Source organism: Marmota flaviventris, chromosome X (genome assembly GCF_047511675.1).
Source record: "Marmota flaviventris isolate mMarFla1 chromosome X, mMarFla1.hap1, whole genome shotgun sequence".
In the NCBI taxonomy this organism is placed as follows: domain Eukaryota; kingdom Metazoa; phylum Chordata; class Mammalia; order Rodentia; family Sciuridae; genus Marmota; species Marmota flaviventris.
Genome location: NC_092518.1, coordinates 56,317,331 through 56,340,246, shown reverse-complemented (window position 1 = coordinate 56,340,246; position 22,916 = coordinate 56,317,331). Strand labels below are relative to the sequence as shown.

Below are 22,916 nucleotides of genomic sequence, written 5' to 3'. Positions count from 1 at the left end.
ATGTTGTGTCCGCCAAAAACTAAATATTAAAATTCTCTCTCAAAAATAAATAAATAAATTAAATAAAGGTATTGTGTCCAACCATAAAAAATAAAATATTAAAAAAAAGATCAGCATATAAGCAGGGGAAGTGAGCATCTCTGTTTAGTTTTTATTTTTTTTATGGGTCCTAACCCTATATCAGCTAGTAAGTTCATCAATAGCCTTAGGATATATACAGTGGTAATAGAATAAAGACTTTACAGAATTTACTTTCTATGCAAGATATACTTTGATATTTGATATTCAGTAGAATTTATGCTCTTTGTGTTGCAATTGCATGAAATTGTCCTCTTCCAGGATGCTGGCTATGGTGAGAAGTCCTTTTTTGCTCCAGAAGAAGAAAATGAGGAAGATTTTCAGATGAAGATTGATGATGAAGTAAGACTTTACACTCATTTTTATTAGAACATTTCATTTATCTTTTTAAGGAAATAGCTGAATTGAGATACAATTAACATACAATAAGCTGCACATATTTAAACTCTACTATTTAATATATTTTGTCATATGTTTATACCTCTGAAATTCTCACTACAAAGATAAGTGTTAACTCTGACCTGCAAGTTTCTTTGTCCCCCCTTCCAAGTCCCTTTGTCATACCTCTTTCTTTCCTCTTTGTGCCCTGGTAAGCACTGATCTGTGTTCTGTCAATATAGATTACTTTGCATTTTCTACAATTTTAGGTCAATGAAATTATACACTGTGTTTTCTTCCTTCTTTAAAAATTGTGACAAAATGTATATAATAGGGGCTGGGGTTGTAGCTCGGTGGTAGGAGCACTTGCCTCTCAAGCGTGAGGCCCTGGGTTCAATCCGCAGCACCACATTAAAAATAAATAAATAAATAAAAATGCAGATAATGTGTCCATCTACAACTAGAAAAAACAATTTTTAAAAAGTGTACATAATATTAAACTTAGCATCTTAACCTTTAAGCAAACAGTTCATTATTGTTAAGTACATTCACATCGTTTTATAATCAATTTCCAGAATTGTTTATATCTTGCAAAACTGAAATTCTGTACTCATTAAACAACTCCATTTTTCCTTACCTTCCACCTCTGGCAGCCGCCATTCTAATTTTTATTTCTGTGATTTTGACTTCTGTAGATACTGCAAAGGTTTTGTTTGTTTCGTTTTGTTTGTTTGTTTTTGGAGATGAAATCTAGGGCCTTACTTTGCTAGGCAAACTCACTGAGTTTCACCACATCTCAGAATTTCCTTCTTTTGTAAGGCTTAATAATATTCCACTATATATGTAATGCCACATTTTGTACGTTTATTCATCCATTGCTGGGCATTCTGGTCACTTCTGTATTTGGCTATTGTGAATAGTGCTGCTGTGAACATGTATACAAATATTTCTGCTTCCAGTTCTTTTGGAAATAAGATTGATGGATAATATACTGATTATGATATTAGTACTTGGGTTTAAAGCTTGTCCATACTGTTTTCCATAGCTGCTGCACCATATCATGTTCCCACCAGAAGTGTGCAAAGGTTCTGATATTTTTAATATCTTTGCTAATATTATTAGTCTTTTTTCCCCCAGCACTGGGGATTTAATCTAGGGGTGCTTTACAACTAAGCTGCATCCCCAGCACTTTTATTTTTTGTTTTGAGACAGTATTTCATCAAGTTGCGGAGGCTGGTCTCAAACTTGTGATTCTCCTGCCTCAGCTTCCCAAATATAATAACCATGCTAGTGGATGTAAAATGATATCTCATTGTAACTTTGATTTGTACTTTCTTAATAACTGATATTGAGCCTCTTTTCATGTGTCTTTTGGCCATATGTATATCTTCTTTGGAGAAATGTCTATTAAGAGGTCTTTTCCCCATTTTCTTTTTTTTTTTTTTTTTTTTTTTTAAGATTAGCTCTTTTTATTTTTTTAAAGAGAGAGAGAGAGAGAGAATTTTAATATTTATTTTTTAGTTATCGGCGGACACAACATCTTTGTTTGTATGTGGTGCTGAGGATCGAACCTGGGCCACACTCATGCCAGGCGAGTGCGCTACCGCTGGAGCCACATCCCCAGCCCCCTTTTCCCCATTTTCTAATTAGGTTGTTTGGTATATTTTGTTATTCAATTGTAGGAATTATTTAGATATTCTGGATATTAACCCCTTAATTAGATAAATGATTTGCAAATAGTGTCTCCCATTTCAAGTAGGTTGCCTTTTGACTTAACTGATTGTGTCCTTTGATGCACATTCTAAAGTACTCCAATTTTCTGTTTTTACTTTTGTTGTTCGTGCTTTCGGTGTCGTATCCAAGAAGTCATCATATCCAATCTCATGAAGCTTTTCTCCTATATTTTCTTCCTAGAGTGTTAGTTTTAATTCTTACATTTATTTTTTTTAAATACATATTTTTTTAGCCGTAGGTGGACACAATACCTTTATTTTATTTATTTATATGTGGTGCTGAGGATCGAACCCAGGGCCTCACACATTGCTAGCTCTACTGCTGAGCCACAATCCCAGCCCAACTCTTACATTTAGATCTTTGATCTGTTTTTTTGTTTCTTTGTTTTGTTTTGTTTTTTTAGTTGTAAATGGACACAGTATCTTTATTTCATTTATTTTTATATGGTGCTAAGGATCGAACCCAGTGCCTCACGCATGCTAGGCAAGCACTCAACTGCTGAGCCCAGCCACTTTGATCTGTTTTGATTTAATTGTTATATATGTTATAAGGTAAGGGTCTAACTGACCTCATTCTTTAGCACATGGATGTCCAATTTTCCTAGCACCATTTGGTGAAGTTTATTGTGTGTATCAATAGTTTATTTCTTTTATTGCATAAAGTATTCCATGGTATGAACTACCAGTTTGTTGACTCACTTTTGCAGGAATATTTTAATAATTTCCATTTTTTTGGTGTATTTTTTCTTTCTTTTTTGGTACTGGGACTTGAACCCAGGGGTTCTTTGCCCCTGAGCTACATTCTCATCACTTTTAGTTTTTGAGACAGTATCTTGCTAAGTTTCTGAGGATCTTGCTAAGTTTCCAGGTCTGTCCTAGAACTTGGAATCATCCTGCTTCAGCCTCCTAAGTTGCTGGCATTACAAGTGTGAACAGTCATGCTCAGCAGTTTTTGGCTATTATGAATAAAGCTATTTTAAATTTATTTTTTCTCTTGCACAGATACCTAAAAATGGAATTGCTGAGACCTAATAATAATATCATATGTAACCTTTTGAGAAATTATTGTATTGTTTCTCTATGGGGACTATACAATTTAACATTCCTAACAGGAGTATAGAAGGTTTCCAGTTATTCTCTGTCCTCATCAACACTTGTTATTTCTCTTTTTTTAATTATTGCTTACCTTGTAGGTGTGAAGTGGTCTTTCATTGTGTTTTTCTTAAATTATTTTTTTAGTTGTCAATAGAATTTATTTATTTATATGTGGTGCTGAGAATCAAACCCAGTGCCTCACACACGACAGACAAGCCCTCTACCACTGAGCCACAATCCCAGCCCTCATTGTGGTTTTATATTCCATTTTCTTAAGCAGGAGTGGTGGTTTGTGCCTGTAGTCCCAGTTACATGGGAGGCTGAGGCAGGAGTTTAAGGCCAGCCTGGACAACATAGCAAGGCCCCATGTCAAATTTAAAAAAAAAAAAAAAAATTTCATAATGGCTAAGAGAGTATCAAGCATCTTTTTATGTGCTTATTACCACCTAGATATAATCTTTGGTGAAGTGTCTGTCATTTCTTTTGTCTTCATTTTTAATTTTTTTCTTATTGATTTGAGTGTTTTTTATTCAAGACATTTGTTCTTTATCAGGTATATGATTAACAGAGATTCTCTCCCAGTCTGTGGCTTGTCTTTTGTTTTCATAGTATCTTAGGAAGAGCAGAAGTTCATCCTGTCAGTATTCTCTTTTGTCACTTGTGTTATACCTAAGAAATTTTTTCTAACACAAGTTTGCAAGAATTTTATGTTTTCTACTGAAGTTTCACTGCTTTAGATCTTACACATAGATCCATTTTAAGTTCATTTTGTATTGGGCACAAGGTAAGAATTAGGGTTCATTTTTTGAATATGAATGTCAATTTATTTACTCTAGTATCATTTGTTAAAGAGTCGAATGATCTTTTACAACAGGAATTTGATCATATCACTTTCCTGCTCAGAAACTTTCTCAGGCATCTTTTTTTTTTTTTTTCTTATGATACTGGGAACTGAACCCTGGGGCACTTTAACAATGAGCTACATCCCCAAATTAATTTTGAGACAGGGTCTCACTAAGTTTGAACTTAGGGCCTTGCCAAGTTGCTGAGGCTAGCATGGGCCACGGCAATGGGCAAGGCACCTCATTTTCTAAAGAAATAAATTGTTAGCATAATTCATAAAACTAAATGGTGTGGATCTTGGACATAATACTGACCTCCTTTAATTTCCTGACACTGCCTTGTACTCTAAGCTCCAAAAATACTGAAGTTAATTCAGTTACTTAAATTTCTTTGTCTTGCCTTTCAGAATTTTTCAAATGTTATTCTGTCTACCCAGAGTAATTTTTTGCCATTTCTCCTCTATTTGACCTTCATCTACAATTTATGTTTTCTTTGAGGCTTTCCCTGAATTTTGAATTCATTCTCTCTCTGGATTCATATTGCGTTATCCTCCTTGTCTTCTTTATGTATGCATTGCACCTTTTACTGTCTTATGGCACTGATCACATTGTATTGAACTGGATTGGTTCTTTGCTTTTTCCTCACTAACGTGAGGTCCATGAAAAAGTGTAGTACATACATATTTGTTAAATGAGTCAATGACTGTAGAAAGAAGCAGGAAATGAGGTCATGAAACTAGAAGGAAAGATTTTGGATGTTTTCCACCATAAAAAATGGTAGATATTTGAGGAAATAGACATGCTTAATGATATTTAAATATTGCATAATATATACATATATCTAAATGTCACGTGGTACCCCATATATGAGTACGGTTTTTATGTATTAGTTAAGAAACAAAAGCACTACAATACATCTTTAAGATTGGAATGAAAAATGAGAATGTCTTAAGAATTTCAGAAGTTAAAGATTATTATTAGCCTTTAAGATTGAATCTTAAATAGAGAATTGGCCATTTTCTAACTAATTGTATATACTCTACTTTGGTCTTTTTGGGTAACCACATTTACCGCTTGTCTTCTCTATTTTATGGGATTAGTAGCTGCTTTTTTTTTTTTTGTTACAGGGATTGAACTCAAGGGCACTCAACTACTGAGCCACATCCCCAGCCCTATTTTGTATTTTATTTAGAGACAGAGTCTCACTGCGTTGCTTAGCACCTCACCATTGCTGAGGCTGGCTTTGGACTAGTGATCCTCCTGCCTTAGCCTCCCAAGCCACTGGGATTATAGGCATGCACCACTGTGCTGGGCTAGTAGATGCTTTTGATCAAACCGGTAGCAGGGATAGAACACACTTTAGTTTAGTGATGCTATGGTTGTAGCCACTGCTTTGAAAGCCAATGTTTAACCTGTTTTTATAATATAGGTCATTTTTTTTTTTTTTTGGCCGTACTAGGGATTGAGGCCAGTGGTGCTTTTCTGCTGACCTACATCCCTTGCCCTTTTTATTTTGAGATAGCATCTCAAAAATTGCAGAGGCTGGCCTTGAACTTGCTGTCCTCCTGCCTCAGTTGCCTGAGGAACTGTGATTATAGGCATGCACCACCATGCCCAGCATAATGTAGGTCATTTTTTTCACATTTTTTGTTGGTGCATTATAGTTGTACATAATAATGTGATTTATTATTACAATTTAGGACATCCTTAAAAAAGCCATTTGAGCAATTGGACAGTGAAATGTTATCACAAGGTGCTCAGTGAAGCCTGTTTCTTATATTCTTTACCATGGTTGAGATTTTTTACCTCTATTTAATATCATGATTGTACCATAAGAAAGAAGAGAGCTGAGTACTAGGCAGGAATATTTGACTGTTGATCTTCATAGACAATTTAAGAAAGCATGAAATTGCTCATTATAATTATTCTCTCTTTCTTGGTAAGGGCTACACATACAATAAATGTTTCCCACGGCTCTGAGATTCTTTTTCTGCCCCTTAGGTTCGCACTGCTCCTTGGAATACCACAAGAGCATTCATTGCTGCCATGAAGGGCAAATGTCTCCTAGAGGTGACAGGGGTGGCTGATCCCACAGGTTGTGGTGAAGGATTCTCTTATGTGAAGATTCCAAACAAACCAACACAGCAGAAGGTGAGATTGTCCGGATTTATAGAAGGAGAAAATCAGAGGAGGGAAAAATGAGGATTATGGAGTAGAGGGCTTGAAGAGTGGTTCAGTTGGCAGAATGACTTACATACCTACTATAAAGAGTTCATCTTAGGATTCTCACTTGTTTTTGTTTGAGGTAGGATGATAAGGAGCCTCAGCCAGTGAAGAAGACAGTGACGGGAACAGATGCAGACCTTCGTCGCCTTTCTCTGAAAAATGCAAAGCAACTTCTACGTAAATTTGGTGTGCCTGAAGAAGAGGTGAGTGTAGAAGAGGGAAACTTAAAGACTTTTTATATAGAGAAAGTCTAGGAGACAGATACAAAGAACTATCTGAGGAACTTTGTAGTATAGGTTATAGTAAATCTTGTATACTTCTTCAGGAGTTAGCTTTCAAAAGCTTTATGTTTAATCTGTTTTGGGATGATTTTGTTTTGGGTCTGTCTCTGTAATCATGTGCTTTGGTTTTTTTCCTTTGAAATATGTAAATTGTGTGTGTGTGTGTGTGTGTGTGTATTTGTGCATTTGTCTTGTAGATTAAGAAGTTATCCCGCTGGGAAGTGATCGACGTGGTACGCACAATGTCAACAGAACAGGCCCGCTCTGGAGAGGGGCCCATGAGTAAATTTGCGCGTGGATCAAGGTTTTCTGTGGCTGAGCATCAAGAACGTTACAAAGAGGAATGTCAGCGCATCTTTGACCTACAAAATAAGTATGTTTCAGTGCTGCAGAAAACTCCAACTGGAAGGAGGGGAAGGGTTTTGTTTTGTTTTGTTTTAAGGTGCAAGGGATTAAACCAAGGCCTTTCCCATGTAGGCAAGTGTTTTACTACTGAATTACATCCCCAGGCCCCAGATATTCTTCTTTTTAAAATATTTATTTTTTAGTTATAGGTGGACACAATATCTTTATTTTTATGTGGTGCTGAGGATCGAACCCAGTGCCTCACACATGGTAGGCGAGCGCTCTACCTCTGAGCCACAACCCCAACCCCAGATGTTCTTTTATAATGAAAATTGCTCAAGTACTTGCTCTCCTCAACTTGTCAAAGGTTTTGAATGTGAGGAGGTGCTAGATTTGAGCTGTAGGTTCCATGGCACCTCTGAAGGCCTACTTGGCTGTGGTAAATCATACAGTCGTCACAGGGTTTCTCTGTAGGCTCAATTGTGAGAGAATTGGTAGTGTGCTATTAAAAGTAACCCAAGTACCCGGTATGGTGGAGCATATCTGTAATCCCAGACACTTGGGAGGCTGAGGCAGGAGGATGCAAGTCTGAGGCCACTCTGAGCAACTTAGTGAGACCCTATCTTAAAATTAATTTTTTTTTTTGGCAGGCAAACTACATCCCCAGCCATTTTTATTTTGAAACAGGGTCTCACTAAGTTAGCTAGGGCCTTTTCTAAGTTGCTGAGGCTGGCTTTGAACTTGTGGTACTCCTGCCTCAGCCTCCTGAGGCACTGGGATTATAGGCATTCACCACTGCACCTCCCTCTCTCAAAATTTAAAAATAAGCAGAGGTGCTAGGAACGTAGTTCAGGGATAAGAATGCTCCTGGCTTCAGTCCCCAGCATTGAAAAATAAAATATCCAAGTCTTACTTTATTTCTCAGTTTAGTCTTGTTTTCTTAGTGTACGAAAATTGAAAAGTTGTATTAAGGGGCTCATGGTTTAGTGAATTTTGAATATGTTTTTTGACAATTGAATCCCCAATTTTCTATTCTTGCCTACAGCCCCATCTCTTTAGGTCTTTCTGTACTTTAGTATTTCCCAGGTCTTAATATTTGTTGTTTTTTTTTTGTTGTTGTTTTTGTTTTTTTTTTTTAGAGTTTTGTCATCAACTGAAGTCTTATCAACTGACACGGACAGTAGCTCAGCTGAAGACAGTGACTTTGAAGAAATGGGAAAGAATATTGAGAACATGTTACAGAACAAGAAAACCAGCTCTCAACTGTCACGTGAGCGGGAGGAGCAGGAGCGGAAGGAACTACAGCGGATGCTACTGGGTGAGGGTAGTGGCTTCACAGACAAGAAAGACAAGGATCAAAAAAGGAGTATAAATAACTGCAGACTATAACTGAGGCAAAGCTGGAGGCATAAGAAGTAGGGATGAGTGTAAAAAAGCCTGTAGATGAGATAGAAAGATTTCTGCAAACTGGATTCTAGGTTTGTCGTTGGGGGACAAATTGAAGAGATGCGGCCAGTCCACTACTGTATCGAGTACCTTGCTAAGCCAGGGCTATCAGTGTTGTATTTAAAATGAGATTTATGGGCATTTATCCTAGAAGGAAAGAGTTACTAATATAAAACCTATGGCTGGATTTGGGGGCTGTCCTTGAACCCTCAGAAATTATATGTAAAATTCTTTGCAAATGTGCATTTTCTGAGAAGCTTCATGACTTTCAGAAGATTCTCAGAGGAATCTCAGATGCTATAAAAAGAGTTAAAAATAACCAACCAATTGCAGAGGGTGAGGTCAGTGATAATGACCAGAACTGGGTTTGGGATATGGGCATTAAGAGTGGGAATTAAGAGGGAAAAAATTAAGGCCACCTTAAAGATTTCATTCTGACTTTCTAGAAAGATGTTTGTACCATTAATTTCAGAGAAAAAAGCAGGCATTTTGGAAGAGAATGTGTAATGTGTGGAATTTGAGGTTCCCATGCCACTTCCGAGTATAGACATCAAGCAAGTAGTTGAAAACTTGGGTACTTGCCCAGCATACATGAAGCCTTGGGTTCAATCCCCAGTATTGAAAACAAAACAAAAACTTGGATGTAGTATTTAAATGAAAAAAGCTAAAAATGAAGATTTGAAAGACTATTTTCATTCACACTAGTCTTCCCTTTGTTTCCCCCACCCTGTAAAAATTTTGTATAACTTCATTGTTCTGGCTTTGCAAAGATGTGATATATCCCTTCCACCAATGTGGTCCTCTAAGTCTTTGCTAATGTGGTCCTGAACCACAGTATCTATATCAAATGGAAATTTGTTAGAAAGTTGGTGGAGTCTCAGGCCTTTAAAGTTTGAGAAGTATACACTAGGCCTTAAGACTCTGGGCTTATTTCTTTGGTGTCATTTTCCTCCTGAGTGCTTCCTTGAGTATTTTCATCAACTACTGCCTGCTTGGACTTTTCTATTGCCCTGCTATTCAGATGAATTAGAATTAGAATGTAGTTACTTCTCCATCTCTTTTCAGAACCTTTTATACATGTAAAAACTGAAATTGGCAGTGGTAAAATAAAGCCAGGAAAGGACAAATCAGTGTATTCTTGGAGCTGGTGGTGATATCGTTGCTTTCTATAGAAGCTTAGTTTTATGGCATGTTGAGGTACCATGTCTCCAGCCCCAAGAAAATGGCCATTTGGGTGGTAGGGGGAATGTTTGGAAATCTTTTTCTACCTTACAGCAGCAGGCTCAGCAGCATCAGGAAACAATCACAGAGATGATGACACTGCTTCTGTGACTAGCCTTAACTCTTCTGCCACTGGCCGCTGTCTCAAGATTTATCGTACATTTCGAGATGAAGAGGGGAAAGAGTATGTTCGCTGTGAGACAGTCCGAAAACCAGCTGTCATTGATGCCTATGTGCGCATAAGGACCACAAAAGATGAGGAATTCATGTGAGTTTGATTTTCCACTTTTGAGTGTGATAGGGAGAATAATGGTGAAGATAAGGTAGATGCTAGTGACAGGTTTTGGCATAGTTGTCCCTGAAAGCCAGCTGAATTGAGAACCGTGTTTCCTTTAGACTTCTAACAGTGCCATATCACTGAGAAAATTCTATTTCTGCTGCAAAATAAAGGCATGTCATGTTCCACCAAGGTTCTTTGCATTTTGATTGTTTGGTTTACAAAAATCTTAGTAAAGTGCCAATCTGCAGATGGAGGACTGGCTAGCAAGGGAAAAGGGAATGGCAAGTATCTCCTTTTATTTCAGTCCAGATGGATTATTTTTGTTCTGGGATATTAGCTATCAGGACAATGTTCTTGGTTTGGGTTTGCTTACGGTTCTGTAATTTCTCCCCACCCCCATCATTTAGTCGAAAATTTGCCCTTTTTGATGAACAGCATCGAGAAGAGATGCGAAAAGAAAGACGGAGGATTCAAGAGCAATTGAGAAGGCTTAAGCGGAACCAGGAAAAGGAGAAGCTTAAGGGGCCTCCTGAGAAGAAGCCCAAAAAAATGAAGGAGCGTCCTGACCTAAAAGTAAGTATAACGTGGAATGAGCAATATTAATGAAGCAAAGGAAGAAAGCAGCATCCCTTTTTCCTTTAATTTTGTCGTCCTCCCTTACTAGGAATGAGAATAATATTGTGGAAAACTAGTTTGAATTGAATTGGCTCTTTGGGTATTATCAGAAAGAGTGTGACACTAGACCAAATCTGATGCCATTGCTGTATTTGGGGATCATTTATACTCATTTGAAATATTTCTAGGAGTTGAGATAGATTTGGTGGATTTTTTACATGAACATGAATGCACACATACGTAAATGTATGTATATATGTGTGTATGTATACCAAGAATGCACACATTTTTTTTTTTCCTTTGCACCCAGGGCCTTGTGCATGTACTCTAACGCTGAACTATATCCCTAGCCCTATTCTCTTTTAAAAATTTTGTATATTGAGCTGGGCATGGTGACACTCTCCTATAATCCCAGCAACTTGGGAGGCTGAGACAGGAGGATTACAAATTCGAGGCCAGCGTCAGCAACTTAGTAAGGCCCTCAGCAACCTAGTGAGACCCTGTCTCAAAAAAAGGGCTGGGCCTGTAGCTCAGTGGTGAAGCACCTCTGGATTAAATCTCTAGTAACACCCCCACCAAAAAAAATGTGCATATTTTAAAAAGCAACAAAAATAAAACATCATACAGATTGTTTTGTATATCCTAGATAGGATGCCAGGTATTATTGAGCAATGTGACTGTAATGTGCCCCATAAGATGAGGTAACTATGGTGCAGTGGGTAGAGCTATATACTTGGAAACAGAAGATCTGGATTCATGTTCTGGTTCTGCTATCTCTGTGACCTTAACCTCTCCAAACCAATTTTCTCTTTTATAAAAATGGAAACCATCTCACAGTGGTTTTTTAAAATATTTTTTTTAGTTATAGATGAACACAATACCTTTATTTTATTTATTTATTTTTATGTGGTACTGAGGATCAAACCCAGTGCCTCACAGATGCCAGACGAGTGCACTACCACAGAGCCACAACCCCAGCTCCTCACAGTGTTGTTTTAAATGATGTAAATTATGGGATACATTTTATAAACTAAAATATTCAACAATGGTAAAGTTCTGTTATTAACTACTGAAGTCATTAAATATTTAATATTCCTTTCTTACATATGATATTAGATAAGTGTGATATAGTGCTGGTCCCATTTTACAGATGAAAATGATGTCTAGGGTCCTAGAGCCACCCTCAATTGCAAAACTGAGATGGATTCTTGATACTGTTGGGACTTTTGTTTTGACCTGGGCCCAGGTGTCTACCCAGCTAGTGCACTGTGCTTGAGCTTCCATAGTCTTTCCCTCACACACTGAATATTGTCACAGTTTTTTATTGGGGGATGGTACCAGAAATTGACCCACTGGACTACGTGCCCAGCCCTTTTTATTTTTTTATTTTGAGCCAGCGTCTCATTAAGTTGCTGAAGGCCTCACTAAATTGATGAAGCTGGCTTTGAACCTGTGCTGCTTCTGTTGCAGCCTCCCAACAACACTGGGATTATAGTGTTGTGTCATAGCACCTGGCTCCTGCCTTGATTTATTTTTTTACATTTTTATTATTTGTTCTTTTTAGTAGATATACATGACAGTATATTTTGACATATTATACATATATAATGTATAACTTATTCTAATTAGGATCCCAATCTTGCAGTTGTACATGATGTGGATTTTCACTGATGGTGTATTCATATATACATAGGAAAATTATGTCCAATTAATTCTATTCTTTCCTGTTCCCTTCCCTTCTCCCTCCCTTCATTCCCTTTTGTCTAATCCACTGAACTTCTTCCCTCCTCCCTTTATTGTGTATTAGCATCTGCATATCAGAGAGAATATGTGGCATTTGATTTTTTTTTTTTTTTTAGGATTGGCTTATTTCACTTAGCATGATAGTCTCTAGATCCATCCATTTACCGGCAAAAGTCAAAAAGTCATTCTATTTTATGGCTGAGTAATATTCCATCATGTATATAGACCACATTTTCTTTATTCATTCCTCATTTATCTGTGGAAGAGCACCTAGGTAGTTTCCATAGTTTAGATTTCATGAATTGATCTGCTATAAACATTGACATCTGCCCTGATTTTTTTTTTAAAGAAATGTTTGGCTTCTGGATTTCATTTTATCTTTTATGTGTCATGCACTTTTCTCCAGTGGCTTCTATTGATAGGTGCATAACAGTTCTATTCTTTTTTTTTTTTTTTTTTTTTTTTTTTTAAATGTTTTTTGTAGTTGTAGATGGACACAATACCTTTATTTTTTAATTGTTTATTTATATGTGGTGCTGAGGATTTAACCCAGGGCCTCAGATGTGCAAGGCAAGTGCTCTGCCACTGAGCCACAACCCCAGTCCCAATAACAGTTCTATTCAAGCAAAAGTTCTCAAGCTGTTTTTGTTTCTTCCCTGCATTATATATGTTTCTTACCTGCTTACTTCTGGTGACATATTTTTTTTTGCAGCTGAAATGTGGAGCATGTGGTGCCATTGGGCACATGAGGACAAATAAATTCTGTCCCCTTTATTATCAAACAAATGCTCCACCTTCTAACCCTGTTGCCATGACAGAGGAACAGGAAGAGGAGTTGGAAAAGACAGTCATTCATAATGATAATGAAGAACTTATCAAGGTGGAAGGGACCAAGATTGTCTTGGGGAAACAATTAATTGAAAGGTAAGTGATACCTAGCAGGGAGTGCTACAGAAAAGATCTGGAAATTGGTGTTGGGGGTGGATGCATTGGTGTTCTCTAAAGTGGTATTAAGGGTATAGGAACTTTGATGGATTTTTCTTAGAAATTGTTGCCAGTAGTGAAAATTATTGCCTTATATTATGCTTCACTTCTTGCCCTTGTGCATTCTTTTTCTTTCTTCCTTTTTTCTTCTTTCTTTGGTACTGGTGATTGAACCCAGGAGTGTTTTACTACTGAGCTAAATCATCAGTTTTTTTTTTTTTTTTTTTTTTGAGATAGTATTTCACAAAGTTGCTGAGGATCTCCCTGAGTTGCTGAAGCTGGCCTCAAACTTGCTATCCACCTGTTATAGCCTCCCTAGTTGATAGGTTCACAGGCATGTATCACTGCATGCTCAACTACTTCCTAACTTTTCTGAATCTTAGATTCATTTTGCAAAATAAAATCACCCTTACTGGGGTAGTTAAGAAGATGAGCCAGGCATGGTGGTGCCAGCCTATAATCCCAGCAACTTTGGGAGGCTAAGACAACTTAATGAGACCCTGTCTAAAAATTAAAAAAAATATTTGAAAGGGCTGGGGATATATAGCTCAGTGATAGAGCCTCTGTGGGTTCAATCCCTAGAACCAGGAAAATAAAAATAAAAATGAGAGTGACTATAAAGCATATAGTATGGTACCTGGAGTATTGTAATAGATGCAAGAGAACCCTGTTATATTTTCAGGGACTCATTGTTTGCAAGATCCCTAATCTGAATGGTATTTTGATAATAGATGATCTAAAAAGGTTGGGGAGATGTATAAACTATGCTAATGTTTGTCTTTGGCCCTCAGAGAGTCTAATAAATAGTAAAATGTCGTTCTGAAATTGTCTTCTCCAACTTTTTAGTTTGAAACTTCAAAACATATAGAAAAGTTCAAAGATTTAGCTGTATGTAGCACATGCTTATAATTCCATCTTACTTAGAAGACTGAAACAGGAGGATGGCAAGTTCAAGGCCAGCCTTAGCAAATTAGTGAGATCTGTCTAAAAAGTAAAAAGGGCTAGGGGATATGGCTTAGTGGTAAAGTAACCATGGGTTCAGTCTCGAGTTATAAAAAACAAGTTGAAAAAATTTAATATTACTATTCATCATAACTCACCAGTTGTTCACATTTTGCTTCATTTGTTTTATTCTTGAATACCTAAAATGTTTTTTTTTTTTTAATCTTTTGGTAGTAAGTCACAGGAATCATGACTTTTATTCCTAAATTCTTCAGCACATATCTAAGAATACGGATATAATGACATGGTAATATTCTCATACCTCATGAAGTTAATATTAATTCAGTAATATGTACTATTTGGACCATATTCAAATTTTCCTAGTTGTCTCAATGTTCTTTATTGACCTCCCCTCATTCTGGATCCAATCCCAGTTCAAACATTGGATAAATTTTGGGTCTCTTTTTAATCTAGAACTGTCTTTCCTACCTTTTATGTTTTTTTTTTTTTTTTTTTTTTTGGTTTTTTTTTGGTGTGTGTGTGTGATATTGAAGTTTTAGAAGAGGCTAGAATAATTATCCTATAAAATATTCCATTTCTGGTTTTGTGTGATTGTTCTCTCATTGGTTAGATTCAGATTAAATATTTTTTGGCCTGCCATTTAATTCATACATAAGTGATACTATACACTTCACTGTATCAGAAAACATGTAATGTTAGATTTTCCCACTAGTTTCGTCATCTTGTTAACGTAGTGATTCCCAGATATAGTAACAAAGGTAAATAAATTTTTCCCTTTAGAATTAACATGTGGATGAATATCCTATTCTCGAATCTTACTGGTTTTAGCACCCATTTGATTATCACTGCCTGGCTCAGTTATTTCATTGGAGGTTGCAAATGGGTGATTTTTCTAATTTTGACATCCCTCTACATAGATGGAATTTTTCTATAGTTCTTTCTTGCTGGGTGCAGTGGAGCATGCCTGTAATCCCAGTGGCTTGGGAGGCTGAAGCTGGATGATGGCAAGTTCAAAGTCAGCCTCATCAATTTAGTGAGACCCTGTCTCAAAATTAAAAATAAAAAACTAGGTGGTGACGTGCCACAGTGGTTAAACGCCCATGGGTTCAATCTCTGGTACTAAAAAGAAAAAATGTGTAGCTGAGTATGGTGGTGCACTCCATTAATTCCAGCAGCTCTAGAGGCTGAGGCAGGAGGATCACTAGTTCAAAGCCAGCCTCAGCAATGGCAAGGTGCTAAGTAACTCAGTGAGACCTTGTTTCTAATCACAGAATAGGGCTGGGAATGTGGCTCAGTAGTTGAGCGCCCCTGAGTTCAGCCTCCGAGTTCAATCCCTGGTACTAAAAAAAAAAAAAGTTTTCTCCTCTCCTTTTAAAATTATTACTAGTATGGATTCTGAATTTCTTAATTTGTAAATTCAATGTATTTTAATTAATATCATTAATTTCAATGCTTAGATAATAGCCTAACTTTCACTCCTTTAAGCCAGATACTGTCATCTCTTTGAAATGACTCTGTAATTTTTTTTGAGAACTTCTTTTGGTTTTTGGCGTAAGGTGTGTTACAGGCCCTCCTTGAATTTTCCTTATCCCACACCTAGAAATGACCATTACTCCAAGGAGCACAGGTTCTGTTATTGGGAAATGGCATTTAGAAAACAAGATCTAGATGTTAGATATGCTTATTATCTCTGAGAATGCTTCTAGGCATTTTTAGTGAACAGAACTGGGAAATGTACATGTATTTTAAATCACAACTTCATACTGATACTTTCAATTCAAATTGTACCTATAAATTGAGTCTTCCTCATCCTTTTCTGTTTTTTTAATCACATTTTTTTTAGTCTTAAAATGACACAATATCATTTATTTTATGTGGTGTTGAGGATTGAACCCAGTACCTCACTCATGCTGGCAAGCGCTCTACCACTGAGCTACAGCTCCAGTCCCCTCCTCTGTTTCTTATTTGTGCCTTTTTTCTGATAACCAGTATTAATATATTTATTCATTTGCTCTTATAAGTACAAAATAGTTTCAGAATTACTATATCAATGCCATTACTTACAACAAAGCTATAAAATAGATTCAAGATGTGTTTTGGAGTTAGTCCTTGAACTGTATCTGCTGAAGTAGTGCAATCAAGGGTATTAACTTTAAAATATATTTTAATTTATTTTTGTGTATAAATTTTAAAATCAGTTTGATATATTTATCTGTATTCAGTTTTAGGTTTTTTTCTTCCATCTTTATTTATTTGTCAGTATCTGTAGTAGGTCATTATGTTTTAAAGCACATTAGAAAAGGAAAATGTGATATCTGGATCCCTTACAAAAAAAGGGAAGAAGGTGGATGGATTTTAATGATTGAGGGAAACCCAAACTAGTTTTTTCTTAATTTTTAAGTTCTTTTTAAAATTTCTTTGTCTTTTCTGTTCTGAATGAGTCAACTTTTCTAGCCCTTAATTCTAGAACAGAACATTAGAATTAGAGGATTCTTTAAATTCCCTTAGCCTAGTTCCCGCATCTTCCAAATAGGGAGCTGGGGTAAGGTTGTGACTTGTTTACTTCTTTACTAATTTGGAGATACTGTGAGGCCTTGCTTTGATCTGAGCCTTAGAAGGTGGATATCCGGCCTTTAGTTTGGCTTTTTCTTCCCCAGGCTCATGCTCAGGTACTTTGGACTTTTTTGTTGTTGTTGCTTTTTTTTTCTGGGAACTAGAAATAGGGTCTGCATGCTATAAAAGTTTTATTGATTGCAGTGCAGATGAGGTTCGCAGAAAATCTCTGGTTCTCAAGTTCCCTAAACAGCAACTTCCTCCCAAGAAGAAACGACGTGTTGGAACCACTGTTCACTGTGACTATTTGAATGTGAGTGTCTGCATTGCCTGCTTTTATCAGATGGGTTCTCATTGATTTCCTAGTCTGTGACCTGTCTTTGACAGCTTTAGATTTAGGTTCTCCCTCTGGTCTTTCCCTGAGGATTTTTCATGCTGTTCATTACAAGATTTCTAAACTATATCTACTGAGGAAATGTGGTTTTGTATTTTTGTTTGTTTGTTTGTTTTTGATAAAGCATTCTGACTTATTGTTTCTCCTTAGAGACCTCATAAGTCCATCCACAGGCGCCGGACAGACCCTATGGTGACACTGTCATCCATCTTGGAGTCTATCATCAATGACATGAGAGATCTTCCAAATGTGAGTTCATTACATTGGATATCTAAAGTAGGAATGACAGGGCCCTTTGTTTTATCTCTGATTTCAGATAGAGGGCAGTAGCATATAGACCTAGGTTCCTGGAACTCCTAATTTTTTATGGTGTACTTTTTATATATTTTTTAATAGTACATTAAATAGACCTACTTTATTTAGAAAGATTCCTTTAAGAATTGATGGCCAGGGAGATATATAAGATGTGAGAGTCTTCAGGTATTGGTTCTGGCAAGTGTTTTTTGCTCAAGAATGATGTTGGCTGTTGTTTTCACAGACATACCCTTTCCACACGCCAGTTAATGCAAAGGTTGTAAAGGACTACTACAAAATCATCACTCGACCAATGGACCTACAAACACTCCGTGAAAATGTGCGCAAACGCCTCTATCCATCTCGGGAAGAGTTCAGAGAACATTTGGAGCTAATTGTAAAAAATAGTGCAACCTACAATGGTAAGAATCACATGTTTCTTGACTGCCAAGGTCACCATTAAGATCATTGTTATCCCTTATTGGGCCTAAATTCAGACTTGACTGGAACAATTGAAAAAACTACAATGTATTAGTGCATTTGTGGGTATGAAAATCAGGCAATGCATAGTTTCTGTCACTTAATAAAAACATTATTTTTTATTTCCATTGTTTAATCTTTTTATTGTTCATTTTAAAATTCTTTATAGATATACATAACAGTAGAGTGTATTTTGACACATTATACATAAATGAAGTATAACTTATTCTAATTAGGATCCCAATCTAATTAGGATTTTCCCTGATGTTGTATTCACATATGAACATAGGAATGTTATGTCAAATTTATTTTACTGTCTTTCCTATTCCTATCCCTCCTCTCTTCCCTTTCCCATTATTTAATCTTAATATATTCTCTTGAGAATTTGGAGTCTATGTTGAAATGAAACAGTTGTATGGGGAGTGGTGGGAAGATGAAATAGTCCTAGGTAAGTAGTAGAGTGCGGCATTTAGTGGGGATGGAATTTGTGTGAAGTATACATTTGTGACCATATTTGCTGTGTGTGAATCTTTGCCTTGGCCTACAAATTTGTTATAGGGACTGTTATGTGTCCACTTTACGAAGAAGTTGAAAAGGCAAGGAAGAAGAAATTTGTTTCTAAGACTCAAAAGACAGGAACGATACAGCTTCTGCATATAAAGGATTAATATTTTCTGGTTTTCAGTTGACTCCTTGAGCACTGATGTGTAGGGTAGAGATTCAGAGTATAGATAGAATATAAATCATGACCCTGCTGCTTACTAATTGAATTACTGTAGATAAGTTATTTAACCTCTCATAGCCTTTCTCATCTGTTTGCATGGAACAGTAGTAGTATCTAGATTTTAAAACCTTTTACAAGCCAGCCCAACCTATTTATCTACTCTCATGGCTAATGATCAGCTTCCATATTTACTATGTAGACTCCTATAACACTTAACCATTATATTTCATTAAAAATTCCTTGGGCTGGGGTTGTGGCTCAGGGCAGAGTGCTTGCCTCACACATGTGAGGCACTGGGTTCGATCCTCAGCACCACATAAAACTAAACAAATAAAGATATTGTGTCCATGTATAATTAAAAAAAATACTTTAAAAAAATTCCATGCTGTTTCTTCATATCTTTATAGACTTCTCTCTGATGTGTCTTTTCTTCCCTTGAGTGGTGAATTTCCATTTATATTTAAAATAACTTACCAGATTACTCAAAAGACTCATTTTTCTGTTCCCCAGCACAATTAAATCAACTTTCCTAGCCTTAGTATATCATAATTATCTATATATATCAGCACTTTGTGACTTCCTGCAGAAAGTATGTTTCTTATTTATATTCTCAGGGCCATGCAGGCATATACAAGGGAAGAATAAATTTGTTAGGTCCAATTGTCATTCAGATGGCAAAGATAATTACTTAAAAGCAAAATCTTTTTTTTTTTTTTTCAGTTATAGTTGGACACAATACCTTTATTTTTATCTATGTATTTTTATGTGGTGCTAAGGACCGAACCCAGAGCCTTGCACATACTAGGTGAGTGCTCTGCCACTGAGCCACAACCCCAGCCCCACAAAATCAGTTTTTAAGAGGAATGGAAAGGTAAAAGTTGACTGAGGATACAGAACTTGAGGTGCCTACGGGTCACTGAAGTGAAGATGTTTGTTTAAAAAAATTGGTAATTTCTTGGGCTAAGGATATAGCTCAGTTGGTAGAGTGCTTGCCTCGTATGCACAAGACCCCAGCACCACAAGAAAAAAAATTGATAATTTCTCAGCTGGCTGCAGTAATGTATGCTTCTAATTCCAGCAATTGGGGAGGTTGATGCAGGATCACAAGTTTGGGGTTGGCCTCAGCAAATTAGTGAGACCCTGTATCCAAATAAAAAATTTAAAGGGCTTTTAGGATGTAGCTCAGTAGTAGAACATTCCTGGATTCAGTAGTAGAAGTATTCCTGATACTGCGTGCACACACAAAAAATCTCCCAGCCTTATATCCCCCTCTAGTTCACTCTATTTTCTTCCTCATACTGAATGCTGATAATAGTAGAAATACCACCAAGTGCTTTACTTGAATTTTTTTCTTTACTTTGTTGTAAGGAAACTTTGAAATGGGTACTGTTTTACTATTTATTTTTCAGATAAACATACAGGCCAGTACCATTTAAATGACTTGACCAAGGTGATCACGCACCTACAATGTGGCAAAGTACAGATATTTTTTTTTCAGTGTAGCAATGTTAACCTAGGTGTATCTAATTCCACAGCCTGTACTCTTAATTACCATGATTCATATACTCTTCTCTGCCTTTGTGTGTGTGTGTGTTGGGGGGGGGAGGATTACTGGGGATTGAGCCCAGGAATACTTTACCACTGATCTACATCTATAGCTCATTATTTTCCCAATTGTCTTCTTTCTTTTTTTTTTTTTTTTTTTTTCAGTGCTGGGAATTGAACTCTCGGCCTTGTACATGGTAGGCAAGTGCTCTACCACTGAGCCATACTCCCAGCCCTTTTTAACTAATTAATTTATTGTTTTGGTACTGGGGATTGAGCTTGGGTATTTTACCACTGAGCTACATATCCAGTCTTTTTTATTTTGCACTGGGGTCTCACTAAGTTGCTGAGACTGGCCTTGAACCTAAGATCTACCTGCCTTGGGCTTAGTGGTAAAGCACTTGTGTAGCATTTGTGGGGCACTTGGTTGGATCCTCGGCACCACATAAAAATAAACAAAATAAAGGTATTATGTTCATCTGCAACTAAAAATAAAATCAAAATCTTAAGGAAAAAATAAAAAAAGATCCACCTGCCTCAGTCACCTGACTCACTGGAATATTATTTTTAATTATTTTTATTTATTTATGTAATGGTACCAGGGATTGAATCCAGGGCCACTCAATCATGGAGCTACATCCCCAACCCTTTTTGTATTTTATTTAGAGACAGGGTCTCAATTGCTGAAGGTCTCACTGATTTGCTGAGAGTGAATTTGAACTTGCGACCGACCCTTCTGCCTCAGCTTCAGCCTCATGAGCCACTAGGATTATAGGCAAGCACCACTGCACCCAGTCATTATTGTCTTTAATATGAAATGCTTCATGGATTTATGTGTCATCTTTGCACAGGGACCATGCTAAGCATCTCTGCATTGTTTGAATTTTTAGTATATGTGCTGCTGAAGCAAGCCCTAGGGTATTAGGTTCTTAACTAAATATGTTAAAAGGCATTGGAAACTCTTGCCTCTGGCATTTAATGGTTACATCTCTTACTATTCTCTCTGTAGGTCCAAAGCACTCATTGACCCAGATTTCTCAATCCATGCTGGATCTCTGTGATGAAAAACTCAAAGAGGTAAAACAGGCAATGGGACATAAAGGTGGGGAGTAATGGAATTTAGGAAGTAGGGGTTTATCAGGAGAAAGGTATACAAATTAAATAGGAGAAAGAGTGGCAGAGGCTTAGTACATGGGAGCCTTAGAAATTTTATAGGCCAGTCCTTTTTGTAGATGGGAAAGCTCAATCCATATGGAAAAAAATGACTTGTTTTGGGCATCATGACTATTAAATAGTAAGATTAAGATCTAGAACATTATTTAACTCCTTAGAAAGAGGGAAGGAAATTGACTTCCCTGGGAGTTCCCTGTCACTAAGAGACTGATTAATGTTTTGGCAAGGAGGAATTTTAATTTTTCAAATATAATTTATCTATATACCATCTTAACAAATAAAATTGTGGCACTTTACAAGCTCACAGAAGCACAAGTGTGATGATCATGTTACTATTGAAATAGGCAGTTCACCAAAGGATGGATAATTAAATGGTCAATAAACATGAGAAAATTTTTAACTTGATTGATCATTGGGGAGATGTATATTTAAGCCACAGTTAAGTACTACTAGTACCCATTAGAAAGGCTAAAATTAAAAAACAAAACTATGTGGATATGGAACAGTGGGAACACAAGAGTTTTTTAATATACAGAGTCTGAAATGAATTTATTGGGTTAAGTTCTCTTATATAAAATTATTAATCAGTAGTGACTAATCAATGTTCAGTGTGTTTAGTAATATATTGTTCTGCATTAAAAAAAATACCCAGCATGATGAATAAAGCCTTATTTACTAAAGGTGTTTTTGTTGTGGGAGCCAAGCTGTTGATGTGCAAGGATGTATACTTTTTAGTGTTCTAGAATGTAGAATATCTAAGGAAGTTGTTGAAACATCCTTTTTGACCCTTGTATTCTGGAGTATCTCTCTATACTTTTCACCTACAACCAAATGATATTTCAGAGTTCAACTTGTTTGGGGCAAGGGTCATAAAAAAGCTTGCTGAACCTTAAATTATCCTTAATTTTTTTTGAGAGAGAAAGAGAGAATTTTATTATTTATTTTTTAGTTTTCAGTGGACACAACATCTTTATTTGTATGTGGTGCTGAGGATCGAACCCAGGCTGCACACATGCCAGGCGAGCGCTCTACAGCTTAAGCCACATCCCCAGCCCAATCCTTAATTTTTATATGGGGATTGCACCACAGGGAAACATCTGGGAAACTTTTATAAAGATACTCCTCATCTTTATATTTATATCTGGAAAACTTTTATCTTGGCTTGGTTTTGTTTTATTTCAGAAAGAAGATAAATTGGCTCGTTTAGAGAAAGCTATCAATCCCTTGCTTGATGATGATGATCAAGTGGCATTTTCCTTCATTCTAGACAACATTGTCACCCAAAAAATGATGGCAGTTCCAGACGTAAGTGGTTTCTGCTAAATATTGTGAGGGGAAAGGAAAAAAAGTATAGCATATGTATATTATATTCTTAACAATTGTGTATGTCAGGTTATAGAAACTCGTACATAATTTTAAATGTCAACATTTTTACTGTGTGAGTACTCCATCATTAAAATCAAAGAGGCCAAAGCCAGGAGCAGTGGCATACACCTATAATCCCAGCAATTTGGGAGGCTGAG

The 22,916-nt window shown here is 36.6% G+C and overlaps 1 protein-coding gene, 1 long non-coding RNA gene and 1 other non-coding gene across 6 annotated transcripts in view; 1 reads left to right on the top strand and 2 right to left on the bottom strand.

Annotated features, from left to right (window-relative positions):
• The window catches only part of LOC139703090 (uncharacterized), a 639,290-nt gene that overhangs the window by 158,267 nt on the left and 458,107 nt on the right, over nt 1-22,916 (bottom strand). The window lies entirely within an intron of this gene.
• The window catches only part of Taf1 (TATA-box binding protein associated factor 1), a 78,057-nt gene that overhangs the window by 18,512 nt on the left and 36,629 nt on the right, over nt 1-22,916 (top strand). For 3 of the 4 annotated variants that reach the window (XM_027935810.2, XM_071606756.1, XM_027935809.3), the window contains exons 18-30: nt 340-420; nt 6,128-6,277; nt 6,436-6,555; nt 6,831-7,006; nt 8,118-8,296; nt 9,700-9,913; nt 10,333-10,498; nt 12,996-13,207; nt 16,988-17,096; nt 17,328-17,426; nt 17,716-17,893; nt 21,230-21,297; nt 22,576-22,698. In XM_027935810.2, the coding sequence (XP_027791611.2) occupies nt 340-420; nt 6,128-6,277; nt 6,436-6,555; nt 6,831-7,006; nt 8,118-8,296; nt 9,700-9,913; nt 10,333-10,498; nt 12,996-13,207; nt 16,988-17,096; nt 17,328-17,426; nt 17,716-17,893; nt 21,230-21,297; nt 22,576-22,698 (1,875 nt within the window). The remainder of the gene's footprint in view (nt 1-339; nt 421-6,127; nt 6,278-6,435; nt 6,556-6,830; nt 7,007-8,117; nt 8,297-9,699; nt 9,914-10,332; nt 10,499-12,995; nt 13,208-16,987; nt 17,097-17,327; nt 17,427-17,715; nt 17,894-21,229; nt 21,298-22,575; nt 22,699-22,916) is intronic. The other variant, XM_071606755.1, reaches the window with a different exon arrangement.
• Nucleotides 21,027-21,130, bottom strand: LOC114093172 (U6 spliceosomal RNA). Its single transcript, XR_003582873.1, has one exon. It is a non-coding gene; the product is annotated as a U6 spliceosomal RNA (small nuclear RNA).